Source organism: Malaya genurostris, chromosome 3 (assembly GCF_030247185.1).
Source record: "Malaya genurostris strain Urasoe2022 chromosome 3, Malgen_1.1, whole genome shotgun sequence".
NCBI classification, from domain to species: Eukaryota; Metazoa; Arthropoda; class Insecta; order Diptera; family Culicidae; genus Malaya; species Malaya genurostris.
In genome coordinates, this window is record NC_080572.1 from 206,841,606 (window position 1) to 206,855,923 (window position 14,318).

The 14,318-nt window shown below is 34.9% G+C and overlaps 1 protein-coding gene across 2 annotated transcripts in view; it reads left to right on the forward strand.

Moving 5' to 3' along the window:
* Positions 1 to 12,978, forward strand: part of LOC131438180 (U-scoloptoxin(19)-Sm1a) — a 115,240-nt gene extending 102,262 nt beyond the window's left edge. Inside the window, exon 3 of one of the 2 annotated variants that reach the window (XM_058608014.1) lies at positions 4,656 to 4,846. In XM_058608014.1, the coding sequence (XP_058463997.1) occupies positions 4,656 to 4,786 (131 nt within the window). In that variant the 3' untranslated portion in view covers positions 4,787 to 4,846. Of the gene's footprint in view, positions 1 to 4,655; positions 4,847 to 12,634 lie in introns of those variants that run through there. The other variant, XM_058608015.1, reaches the window with a different exon arrangement.
* The last annotated feature ends 1,340 nt before the right edge of the window (positions 12,979 to 14,318 follow it).

The window sequence follows — 14,318 nt, forward strand, 5'->3', positions numbered from 1 at the left end:
TATTTATATGTTTAAAAGTAAACAAGCATTTTAATGTATTTTTCTTACCAACTAGAGCCTGATACGGCTCGATATCTAAAACACTTTATTTTTTCCATACTGAATTTTGGTAAAATTTTTACTACTCATTCGGGTCGGGTACGGGTACAGGTAATTTTTAATCGGGTACGGGTCGGGTACGGGTAAAATTTTTTATTTTTTTTCGGGTACGGGTCGGTTACGGGTAATTTTTTTTTATTATTGATCGGGTACGGGTCGGGTACGGGTAAATTTTTTTGCTGATCACTCGGGTACGGGTCGGGTTCGGGTATAAGAATTTCTATACCCGACCATCTCTATTGTCTATGTGTATACTTCCTTAAATGTTTCATTTGCACCCCTATATAGAAATAATGATGTGTTCCTCCGCATAAAATATATTGAAATACAGATTATACTCATCGATATTGTACTCTACTAGAAGTTTACTTGCTTAAACACGTCTGGATGAAATATCTGGGCCACTTTAGTTTGATTGAAACATTTTTGGTTCGTATTGGATACAAACAAAAAACGTGTTGAGATCCGTTCCGTTACAACAGTTCGGATTTAATCACTTACTGAACACTAAAGCTGATCAAAATCCATGTGGGATGACCGTTTGTAAACAGTTTCACAGTTACCACAAAAAAGCGTTTCGATTACTGAGAGATCCTATACTGACGGAGCTGTTTTTGTGGTAGCGCTCGTCTATACGTTTTTTGGTCCGTGGAAATGAAATCGAGTAACCGGTAACTGTGCCCGACACGGTATAAATCCATTTCAATCCGACCTGTATTTGCAGTCATGTTTGCCCGACCCTTCTCTAGGGATTGGAATGTTGTTCTGCTTTAACTACGGGCCGAGTTGCTACCATTATCGTAACTTTTCGATTAGCATTTCACGTGGCACAATTTATGGTGGTATTAGTATGATATGTTATTGAGCTTTGCCCTCAAACAATCCAAATTTTACCTCATCAGGGAGAGGATAAATAGCAAAAAAAAAAACACATTTAGAAACGGTTCAATTGGAACTTACCGGGCTTACGATGGGAATCAGTCAAATGTTTGAGTGGCACTGTTTAAACTTTTTGGTCGTTTTCCCGACTGAATACAATGTGATATTTTAACAAAGCGAAACGAAAAAAAAGTTTGCTGCTCAACCAGTGTACTGTAACCAAACAATTCTCCTAAACAATTGAAGTTATTCGTTTTGACCTAAATAGCACAAGGACTTCCTGTCGTTTAAAAAAAGTTAACACTCAAGGAGGGAGAAATACGTGCAAATGTTAAATGGATTGTCCTATTTATGCTGTTCTGATGTCAGGGGATGAAAAGCGAAAGGACCTAATGGCCTTTTTATGTACAAGGCCCTAACCAAGCAGGTGATTTGCCGTTCCAATAATATCCATTTTATTACCCTCGACAGAGATAAGCGGCTTTGTTTTGGATTCGTGAGAAATTATCAGATATGCTCCCTCAAATTTGGTAAGGGAATAAATGGACCAGTTCTCTTTCCGACGGAGTTTGGGTCTTTGGAGCTCTCTGATGGTCAGGTTTATAGAATTTGGATTAAGGACTTATAACAGATGGTTATTTTGAATATAATTCTAACAAAAACTGTTTGGAAATGAAAATTATTTTCGGATGAAAACATTTACTATACAACAATATTCGGACACAGTCATTGTTTGTAATTAATGGGGGCATTCTATGAATCGATAAGAAAAACATTTTTTTATATAAAAAAAATATTTAAAATGGTAATCATATCGAGCATCACCCGAGAATGGTTTAAAAAAAGTCGACTTCCCGTTCTTCCGAAATTGAAAATTAGAGATCAAAAATCTAAACAGTATTTAAAATTGATCAGGAGACTTATCTCAAGTGCGCGAATCTCATATATTATGTGAATATTTGACACTACATATGAACACACAAACATATGAACAGGAAAAACAAGGTGTTTTTTAATTGTTGTCATTGAAAATAAAACATTAAACCTTTTTTTAACACATATTAGAAGTTCACACACTTCTCTGTACAACGTTTTAGAAAATTAGAACCTATTTTGATTTTTAGCTTGTGGTGTAATGATGCCTTTCCTTTTAGCTTTTCTTCAAAAATCTATGCAAGTTCCAATGGAGTTTTGACAATCTATTTCCGAAGCTGGAACTCGGAGACCGTCACAGTCGTATATAGTTTTTTGCGAGCATCAAATAGCCAGGCCTACAAGTTCAAATAGCTAAAAAAAATCTGCTTCAAAAATTTCGTTTTTATCTTAAGGCCATCGCCCACGCGCGCGGGTGGTTTTAGGAAATTTTCGATGTAAATTCTGAGAAATTTACCAAAACCAAAAACATACAAACTTTTATCTATCTGCAGGACAAAGATGGCTAAAAAATTCGGAGGATTTTCCGAGTATTATCAAAAATAGCTCTGAAAACTGAGTGTTTTTGTGATTTTTCACAATTATTACACACAATAACTAACATTATTCCGTTTATACATAGAATTAGCACCGTTGCAGAATAATTGTTGCTTCTAAATCGTCAAAATACAACGACATCCGTCATAACACATGGATCAATAAGTCCGGAGACTAACAATGGAAACAACATTTTTTTTTGCAAAATTTTTTTTTATTCATCAACATAATCACCTTTCAGGGTGATACAATGGTTCCAACGTTTTTCCAATTTTTCAATACCATGTTAATAAAATAAATTATCTTTCGCTCCAAAATAAGCTTCAGTTTCAGCGATGACCTCCTCATTTGAGCCAAATCTTTTTCCCTGGAGCATTTTTTTAAGATCAGCAAAGAGCCAGTAGTCACTGGGGGCTAAATCTGGCGAGTATGGGGGGTGGGGAAGCAGATCAAAGCCCAACTCGTTCACCCACTTGGAAAAAACCTTTTTCATGCTCAACTTTTCATGAAGGATAGTAAATACACTTCCATATGATATCTGTGTCATCTCAGCAATCTCACGGAGCTTCACTTTACGATCTTTTATTATAATTTTTGTCACTTCACTAACATTTTCCGGTGTAACGGCTTCCACAGGTCTACCCGAGCGTTCCGCGTCATTTGTGTCGGTACGACCACGTTTAAAGTCGGCGAACCACCGACAAATCGTTGCTTTTGATGGACAAGAGTCCGGATAAAATTTTTCAATCAATTGTTTCGCTTGCCCGGTGTTTTTACTCATTAAAAACAATGTTTTATCAAAACACGAAACTCGGTTTTTTTCCATTTTTTAAACAAACTACAAAACGACTTTACTCCAACCTCGATAACAGAGCTGTTTCTTGTCGGATCGACCTTAAATTTTGACCCGTTTCAAGCAAAGGTTAGTACTCTAGAAAGACGTGGTTACTGGTTTACTACGAGCGCCATCTCTGCTTTAGTCTCGGGACTTATTGATCCATGTGTTATGTAATTCATTGATTTTCCATGAAAAACATGAAAAGCTTATCCAGAAATGTGTCTGAATGTATTCCTAGTATCCAGCATAAGGATTATTTGAAAAAAAAATTCATATCATCGCAACATTTTTAAAAACAATTGTAGAAGATCACAAAAACACTCGTTTTCCAGGGCTATTTTTTATAAGACTCGGAAAATCCTCCGATTTTTTAGCCATTTTCACCCTGCAGATAGATGAAAGTTTTTCAAAGGTCTGTATGTGTTTGGTTTTTGCAAATTTTTCAAATTTTCCATCGAAAATTTCCTAAAACCACCCGCGCGCAGGGTACTTGGACGATGGATTACTAATGTGGATTATAGAGACAAAGATTTTATGTCAATTAAAGATGATTGATTCACTATTTCGATTGAGTCAATTGAACGAAATGCAACCAAACGAAAACCTGTGCTCCTGTTACTGGTGCACAGTAGTGTATCTAGAGCTGGCAAAGGGAGCTTTCGCCCCGGGCGCTTTGTTTTTAGGAGGGGTCGACAAATCAATCCGATCCCTCCAAAGATGGAATTTTTTACTCCCTAGACCAACGATGGGGACGCCAAATCAAGTTTTGCCCCGGGCACAAATTTTCCTAGGTACGCCACTGCAATATATGAAAAAATCAATTTTTCATGAAGTGCCTCCCTAAAGAAATATCAAAAATATTATTAAATCGATTCAAAAAGGATAAATGCCATCACAGTATTTTTGTACAGAAATAAAGTTAAAAAGAAATTTCTAGCTCCATGTTATCAATGGACTGAACGAGGCGTACCAAATAACAACTCAGCTCTTTCGTTGCTTGTGTTGCTTTTGATGGCACTAGTGACGAAGGTAACGAGGTGTTTGTGAAGTGTAATTGCAGAGGTGCTTTAGAGGACAGGTGAATAGACGCGATTCGCATATGCTTCATGGTTATACACAATTTGAGATGAAAGGAAATAGTTCCGCTGTCGCAGTCAAGGTATCGTATGAAACATGAATAACTAGTACCCGGTGAAAATTATAAAATATGAGATGGATATTTCATGTTAGTTTTTGTGGGTTAGTTAATTAATTGTAACAGATAAACGGGATTCCTCCATTTGTGCTGGCAAATAATACCCGCGGTGTTTACACTTTTAGAGTGAATTGCATTGTGCGCCAAAGTGTCAATGATATTTTATTATTATAGTGCTGCCACCGAAAGGACTCAGGTGCCATCAATATCGAGGACGGTGTGTTGAATGGTGTCTTTCCGTCGACCGAGTTCCTGCTGGAGATTGTGATTCAGGAAGAAGCTGCTGTGCACCAAGAAATCAATAAGTCGAAAGAAATGTGAATACTATTATCCGAAACTTGTTTCCTCAGCTAGGCTGTGTGTCAACTAAGTCAGTTTATTTTTACCGTCTCAATTTGTCACATAGTTAAAGGTATGAAGATTGGGCCTCGCACTTACTTTTTTGAATGCATAATAATTGGGCATCATTGGTATCGAAGTATAGTTTCATTGGGATAAATTTAGTTTTTAAAAAAATTGGCCATTAATTGAATTTTCAATTTCATAGTAAGAAGAAAATCGGCTTCTTTTTATTTGTTAATGGGTTGTGATACATTAGATGTTAAAATAGTAAGGGGTGCTGCCCGGCGGTTAAGGTTTGAAAATTTTCGATCTTGAAAAATCACCATAGGGGGGAGTACATGAAATTTCCAAAATCGAAAATATTTTTTAATGCCGAAACTCTTAAAACTGCATGAAACGTCAAGATTTAGTGTGATCTCAAAAAAAAATTCTGAAAAAATCAACTTTCTGGGACTTTTTGATATATTTTCTAAGTCCCAAAAAGTCGATTTTTTCAAAGAAATTTCGAAATGCCACTCAATCTCGACGTTTCATGCAATTCTAAGCCTTTTGGCATCAACAATTATTTTTCGATTTCGGAAATTTCATGTACCCCTCATGGTGATTTTTCAAGATATATTAAAATTCCACTAAGTGGACTAAGAAGGGTTTTTTTTTTTAGATTAGCATCACTCTTCTCATACAAATAGGCAACGCAAATGTAAGCACTAGTTTGGAAAAATGATGCTGACTGTGTGACATAAACACTGAGGCATACTTTTGTGAACTACTCGAATCAATCTGAATCAATTGGTGTCAAAATTAGTAACCGACATTATTTAATAAAAGTATGAAATATATTTTCATGAGACTGTTTTGAAAGAAGAGAAAGGAATTATCACACCACTAGGTGGATTAAGAAGGGTTTTTTTCAAAGAATTTTAATGATTTTTAAATATTTTACAATTTTTGTCAAAGGTTGCTAACTAAAAAGTTTTTTAACAATTTATTTACAGAATATTACATATTGATGTACCAATATCCCGGAAATATGGCAATTTGTGGGAGTATGTGGAACCAATTTTAACGAAGTTTGAAATTTTTATCAAAATTTCATGAAATAATTAGTAGTCACAACTTAAATTCGCTTAAATTTACACAGTTTGGTAAAAGTATGTCCCGAGTATATATGTATAGTGTATATCCTAATAGCAAAACAGTTAGAAGCACAGTGAATTTCTTTAAAAGATTAATTTCATTGTCCATAAATTTGAGTTATAAAAACAATCTTTGTATCGAAATCTTTTGTTATAAACCAGTCTATTTTACATTTAAAAAGGCGGGTGGGTAATGCCAGAGACATAATTTGATGTCGTGAATACGAAAACAACTGACATGTTCCTTAACGCTTCCGAATATCAATTAGTTGATCAATTGTATGAATTATGCAAGCATTCCCCTTTTTCACATTTTTCGCTAAAACAAAGAAGGCTTCACTTGATATAGATTACTGTGAATTTCACACAGCGAAAAGTGCAAAAATCAAATCAAACAGTTCTAGATTTGCACTAAACTGAGGATATTTTCCTTCGATTTGCGAGCAAGAAATCCTAATAGTTCTTTAGAAAACTTTTAGAGCCATTAGAACGGCTGATTTTGTGTAATGCTCTCCACCGTTGTTTTTTCATCAATGCAAATGACTGGCAGCTGTGACGTAATCGCTCTTGAATAGAATTTTAATTTCGATATTTCATTTCGGATTTGCATTTCATTGAAAGAAATCATCCGGATGCTGTACGGGATTCATTCCTGCCATTCAGAAGGACCAAATTGTGGAACTCACTACGGTATTAAACACTGTTCGGAACATTTTCCTCGAACGATTTGTTGTACAGCAGCAGATATTTTGTTCTCTTCCTCAGAACGCCTTCTGATTGGCTGGTGTTGACATGGGTCAAATGAGACAGCTTTTTCAATAGTGTACTATTGAAATACTTCAATGCTGTTGCTATAGACGTTTAAGTTGAAAAATTTCGATTCTATTGGTAGTTAGATTATATAAATCCTTTCACAGATCACTGAGCTATGAGGATTAAAAATACTAAAAAGGCAAACGCGCCTTACGAATTATCCTCTTTGATACTCGTTTATACCAAACATTTCAGAAAAGTTTAATTTTGAATTATTTGAAATTATGTCACAAAACTGAAAATATTATCATAAAATTGTGATCATATTTTTGATGGCATGTAGCAAAAATTATGTTGATTCGTTAGGTACAACAATAGATATTTACGATCAAAAACTTATCACTCTCTCAGATGGTAAATTTTGAAAAGGCCATAGTAATGTAAGTCGTATTCACGACAAAAAAATATTTAAAGTTTGTTGGTTTGTTGTTTGAAGCAAATTAAACACTTTTAAGGAACGGGTAGGGTCTAACACTTTTTTCCATAAATACGTTTATTTCTTAAGGCAATTTACATAAGTTTTTCTTCGCCGTAGCAATTCTAAATGTCATATTAACGACAACCAAACGATTAACTGCTATAAACTATAAAATAAGCTGAAATTTCTTAACCTATTTCGAGTTTGTTTCAGCACATTATTTTTAATAAAAAATTTGCTATTGGATGAACTAATGGATGCCGTAGGAGTCAGAACTAAGTCTCAAAAGGGTCAATTATTAAATTCAAACTTCAATTGTCTTCATGAAATGATAATGAAGTTTCATGTACGAAAGGTCATGACAAGCAAGACATGCATGCCGCGGTGCACAGGCCCAAGAATTCTATTTCGATTGACTTGAAAATTTGACAAAACATACTTGAAATGTTTCATTATGACAAAATACAAAGAAAAAATAAGGTTTTTCGAAAGTGTTAAATAACAGATCGGCTGAAAAGTTCGTATCGTTTCTATAAGAGGGCGCCACTAGAATTAAATCCATACCATTTTCAGTTAGTACCAACCTTTAAAAGATACGTGTATAAATTTGACAGCTGTCTGATTATTAGTTTGTTATTGCATTTTGAGTGAAGCTACTTTTGTTATTGTGAAAAAAAATGGAAAAAAAGGAATTTCGTGTGTTGATGAAACACTACTTTTTGATGAAAAAAAGTGCCGCCGATACCAAAAAATGGCTCGATGAGTGTTATTCAGACTCTGCACCGGGCGAAGCAACAATTCGTAAGTGGTTTGCAAAATTTCGTACTGGTCATATGAGCACCGAAGACGATGAACGCAGTGGACGTCCAAAAGAGGCTGTTACCGATGAAAACGTGAAAAAAATCCAAAACATGATTTTAAATGACCGTAAAGTGAGGTTGATCGAGATAGCTGACACCCTAAAGATATCAAAGGAACGTGTTGGACATATTATGCACGAATATTTGGATATGAGAAAGCTTTGTGCAAAATGGTTGCCGCGTGAGCTCACAATCGATCAAAAACAACAACGAAAAACCATGCTGAAATTGAACGAATTGGGCTTCGAATTGCTCCCTCATCCTCCGTATTCTCCAGATTTGGCCCCCAGTGACGTTTTCCTGTTCTCAGACCTCAAGAGAATGCTCGCTGGTAAAAAAATTAGAAGCAATGATGAGGTAATCGCTGAAACTGAGCCCTATTTTGAGGCAAAGGACAAATCGTACTACAAAAATGGTATCGAAAAGTTGGAAGATCGCTATAATCGCTGTATTGCCTCTGATGGCAATTATGTTGAATAATAAAAACGAATTTTGGCAAAAAAATGTGTGTTTCTATTAAACGATACGAACTTTTCAGCCGAACTGTTACCAGCCCCCAACGTTTTCCTTTTCGTTTTTTGTTATTTTGAGGAGGTTTAACTGGTACAAAATGGCGGATTTTTTTCGTGAAAAATCGCGTTTTTGACTTTAAACCAGGGGTTGGCAAAAAAATGTGTGTTTCTATTAAACGATACGAACTTTTCAGCCGAACTGTTACCAGCCCCCAACGTTTTCCTTTTCGTTTTTTGTTATTTTGAGGAGGTTTAACTGGTACAAAATGGCGGATTTTTTTCGTGAAAAATCGCGTTTTTGACTTTAAACCAGGGGTGGAAATAAGCAATTTTTTTGATTCACAGTAAATAAAACTAGTCAGTATTATCTTTTCATATCACATATTTATTGTAGATATTAAATTAAATTTGGAAACAAATGATTTCTGATAACATAAATTTTGGTTGTACTTAGAATTAAAAAAGGTCTTCAATTTCATTTCCACAATTTAAAACATAATCGCAATTTTAGTTTTTTACCCAACTTTTTAATTCACGGTGTTTGGTTTTTTTATTTACTATCGGAAATCTTAATTCACATTTCCATGCAAAAAATGGGCTTATTTCCACCTCTGCTTTAAACAACCACCAAAAATAAAAAAATAGAAAAATATATCCAACAAAAACGTTGGGATCTAGAAAAACATCTACTATAATTATACTGCTTTGATTTGTTGACTTCTAATTAGTCGGCGCCGAGTTCCAGTGTACACCGCAAATCATGATTTCTAAGAAGCGTGCTCAAAAATAATCCTTCACCGGCTTATTTTTCAATACATCGCCAAGACAAAATTACGGAATGTTGTTCAAATGATGCTTTGTTTGAAGCAAAACATTTGAGTTTGTTTTATTGAACGATAGCTCTAAAAACACATTCGCGAAAATAGTGTATTTTTTCACCCGTTGGCCTAAAACCTCCCCTTGAAAATAAATTTTTGTCTTTCATTAGATGGAGTTCAAAATTTATAGTCGAAATTATTTTACAAATTTATTTTCCGTTTTATGTCCAACAACAGCGAAACCGAATATCCAAGAAAACATTCAGATATATTCATACAAAATGTAACGTTTATGTTTGCTGAAGTTGTTTAGTTTCGCCGGTGGATAACTAAACGCAATTAGTAATTATTATTTGAAAATTGCTTAGAATCAAGTAAACATTTTAAGTGGTTCTATTCTTTTCAATGTATGCTTTTTGCCTTCTTATTCTTTCAAGCAATCCATCATATCATTTAAGTTGAAAGTTTCAAAGTGATACCTGGCCAAAAAAACGTGCTTAATCCACCTAGCAGTGAGATGATACCTTTTTCATATCAATTCGCATATGTTTTTTTCATGAATATTCATGACATTATATTATATTAATGACCGTCGTTTTAAGCGGCAATTTGAGATTTTAATCACTCATTACTCTGTAATGTCGAAACTGCAAATCGGATCGAATTTGAATCTAAACGTGTGATAATTGTTTGAACATTCCATGAGATGTCGAAGTAAGTTCCACTTTAGAGTTTACGGTTATTTAAGGTACTTCCAGAGCCGAAATTCAGGAACCAGCATAACTCAAACCGATTCGTATGGCCATAAATTAATATGACAAATAAATTGCAATAGATTTCAGTCCCACTTTAAAGCTTTTCGAGATTTTCATCTTCTATATCGGTTTGAATTTTAGAAATTCATCATCCTTTAATTCCAAAATCGGAAGTCAGAATTGGATCAAATTTATTAATTTTGTTTTTGTCGATTTGGCTTTTTTGTAAAAACGATTGAGCCTTGAGAAACGATTCGATACTGGAACCGGAGTTCGAAAATCGGTGTATCCGAAGTCACCTGAGTAGCTGTATAGTTTACATTTGTTCAAAAATATTTGAAAATCAGTGGAGACATCTATGAGAAATCGTAGTTCGAATTAAATACGAATCGAAAACTCATTACCACTAAAAATGGAATGAGTTTATTTGGTTATCGACTATCCAAATCTGCTAACTCGATAAACCTGATTAATTTATGTGAAATAGACATTTTTATACTAATCACCCTGTATTCTCTAAGCCGGAAGTTGGATCTGACTTTTATAGGATCTTAAGACCTTTCATTTTAATCTTAGATGGTTCCTAGATTTCATTTGAATCTTACATCGGTTTAGCCATCTACGAGAAAAATTAGTTACACAATTTTAATTTCGTTTCACATATCATCCTGTAGTTCTGGAACCAGAAGTCGGATTCAAACATAATTCAGAAACCTTGTATAAAATCGTATATACCCATTTCATATCTGAGTTTGTAGAAAACGGTTGAGTCATCTCCGAAAAAAATTGAGTGAAATTATTTGTCACACACGCATTTGCTAATCTCGACGAACTGATTCGAATAGTATATGGCTGTTATGTTCTTCCAGCATTTATTGCTGTAAGTAGTTTAAATCAATAGATTTATGGAATTGCTTTCAACTTGAAAATTCTTCCATCATCTGGTTTGCATATGGCATATTCGAACGATTATGTTGCCAAAAACGAACCGTGCTAAAATTGGTCCGAGGCAAAATATCATCCGGTACACAGTCTTTTGGGTACTTAAAAACAAATGTATGTAACAGTATAAAAAATCGTCTTTTATGTTGCTCCCAAGCCTTTCTTTGCCAGACAGCGCTCAAAACTTCTACTGCTGGAATAGGGGAAAAAGTCTCTTGCACAAAAATTTCGATATCTCCGTTAAAAATGGACGGATTTTAACAATATGTGGCTTGTTGGATAGGTATTACCGTGCGAAATCTAAATCTGAAAATATATTATGTTTTCAAAGTCAATTGTGACAGATACTGTCAAAAAACTTCGTATAACTCAAAAAGTAAACATCCGATCTCAAAACCATTCAATAGCGCTCTGGGTGACGGGGAGACCTTTCATTTGCGACTAGTTTGATCAAAATCGGTCCAGCCATCTCTGAGATCTCGACCTCTTAGTTGACAACACACATACATACACTCACACATACACACACACGGACATTTTCTCAGTTCGTCGACCTGAATCGATTGGTATATGACATTCGGCCCTCCGGGCCTCGGAAACTTTTTCTAAAGTTTGAGCGAATTCTAAAAGGTAAAAATGGAGTTTGAAAACATTCTTCAAGTAACGTGATTTCTGATCATGAATTATTTTCATGAAAGAAACCTTATTGCTCATGGTACGAATACTTTCGATCATAAAATCATAAACAATTACCATGACTCCATGAAAACATACAACAACTGGCTTGTAAAATCAGCGCCCTATGCTTGTAGGGAATTGGGGTCATTTCGCCGAAAGCCTTTTAGCCGAAAGTCGTTTCGCCGGAAGCCATTTCGCCGAAAGGGTTATTTAGCCGAGTTCTTCAATAGTCTTTATATTGTGATTGGTATTGAGCTGAAATAAAGATAAATGAAAAATGATAATGTTTGCTCCCGTTTTGTTAAACTACAATCGTACTTCTGGAACAATCCAGAAAGACGTGAATTTATTTTTAAAATTTTCTATTTTATTATATTTTTATTTTTAAATCTTCAGAACGGAATTCCTAAGACAACTTGTTAATTTTATTTGAATTTCTACCATGCAATTGCTGGTGATATTTCGTCGAAAGCCATTTAGCCGAAAGTCGTTTGCTTAGTGCCACCGAGCCATCTTAGCTTCGGTTATGTGGCTGCGCCACATCTATTATCCAGGAGATATAAAAACAAATAGATAATTTTGATGAATTACCAGAATTCACAGTTTTCTAATTCATTATGTGATGTTAATGAAATTACCCTTTCGGCGAAATAACTCTTCCGGCGAAATGTCCTCTTCGGCGAAATAACCCATTCGGCGAAATGACTCGCTCCCGCTTTTAAGATCTCGTATGATTGAGCACCCAACTTTAATTGTACCAATTTAAAATGAATTCATATTTCATTGAACAATAAAATATATTTTCTTTCTATGAAACTAGACTTTAGACACTCGAAACTTCACTGATAGTAATCTTTATGTTTTCACTTTCTTTTTCAGTGATTGCAGCGAAAGGCGATGTTAGTTGTACCGAGTATCTTGGAGAGTGCATGCCGCATTGCAATCCGATGTTGCAGAGGCCGGCAAACGACTGCAGGGAAAATGAACATTGTTGTGTCTTGGTTTGAAGCTGAAAACTATACCGAATTTCCGGTTCTCTTCCGCACACATATTTGGTAACATATTGTTTTTTATCGTAGGTTTTTTATTTCTTTTTTTTTGCAAACTACTTTGATTAGTAATAGTTGCAATCACGTATTTAATGTAGATCTACTTTATATGAAACATCTCCGTATAATATCACCTGTAAGTACAATAATTTGTTGCATAAACAATTGAACTTCTGCTACGACTGTTTATTTCATCCGAAAATTCTGATTTTTACGATAATTTCAAAATTCCTTTTTTCAAATAAGCCCATGACACATTTTCTACGATTAGGAAATATCCGGAAACGAAACCCTGCATTTGAAAATATAGCACTATTTGTGTACACATTTATCAGGTGGTACGTGAGATTAGACCATCTTCTAACACAGAAACGCTTTCTAATTGTATCTTTTTTGAGTCATGTCACAAGAAATGCCATATATTTTCTCTTAATATTCAAGGACTATCGAGTATTAAAAGTGAACTCTGTATTCCTTTGTGGTAAACACATACAAATAATAGAATCGTCACGAAAATTTTCCGCCAATTTATCTATAGTACATTTATTGAGTATATTGAAATGTGCCATCCAATATCCAATATTCGTCGCATTTATGTGAGATCCTTGGAATTTACAACCTTCTAAATCTGTTTATTATTTCCGAATCCGAAGGTAATAGATGGTGTGAGTTTGAATTTTTATCCCATAATTCTTCTATCGAACACTGCATGATTTTCCTTTCTCTGCCTGTATAATCGGAAGAAACGCGAGTACGTCAGAAAGACCTAAACGCACCATTGCGTGGATTGGAATGGATTTATCGTCGAGGAAAAAATGCTTCACATCATATTTCATCACCTCCTACTGCTACGTACACATACTTCCCATTTTCCCGACCAGCCGTGTTCAATTTATTTCCACACCTGCAGGAGCGGATCCATCTTCAGACAGCTAGTTACACGAAGGAAAGTGACAGAAAACGACTTTTACACGTCTGCAAAAAGTTAAGAGGTTATGGTATTATTTACGATGGAAGTTTTGGTTGTTATTATAGATCGAACTCAGCGAATGTTTGTGTGCGAGGTGGCGAGCAACGGAAGAGTATTATTTATTGTAAGAGCTTCAAAGTGCTTTCCTCTTACTTGTTGCTGCTCATTCGTGTTGTAAGATTGTCATATCACTTGGTAAAAACAGAGAGCGGATTGCATACTAATGTTATAATATTTTTTGCGAAACAACTGATGAGAGTTAATCAGAAGAAAGAAATTTGGAATTTGTTTCAGTGAGATATCTACCATCGTTCACAAGAAATGCTAATTGGTTAAATCGAGAGACTCGAGTTCCTATATGATCCTCTCTTACTATTTGAAAGCACCGGCCATTCTTAGCCTACATTCTCGATAGCTTGTTTAATTTGATGTGGGTGATAACTTAACCCTACTAAATAAAAATAATTAGAGTCAACTAAGTATTGAAGCAACCAACAATGGCGAAGTTGCGAAGAAGTCAATCAAATCGCTGAACTCGTTTAGG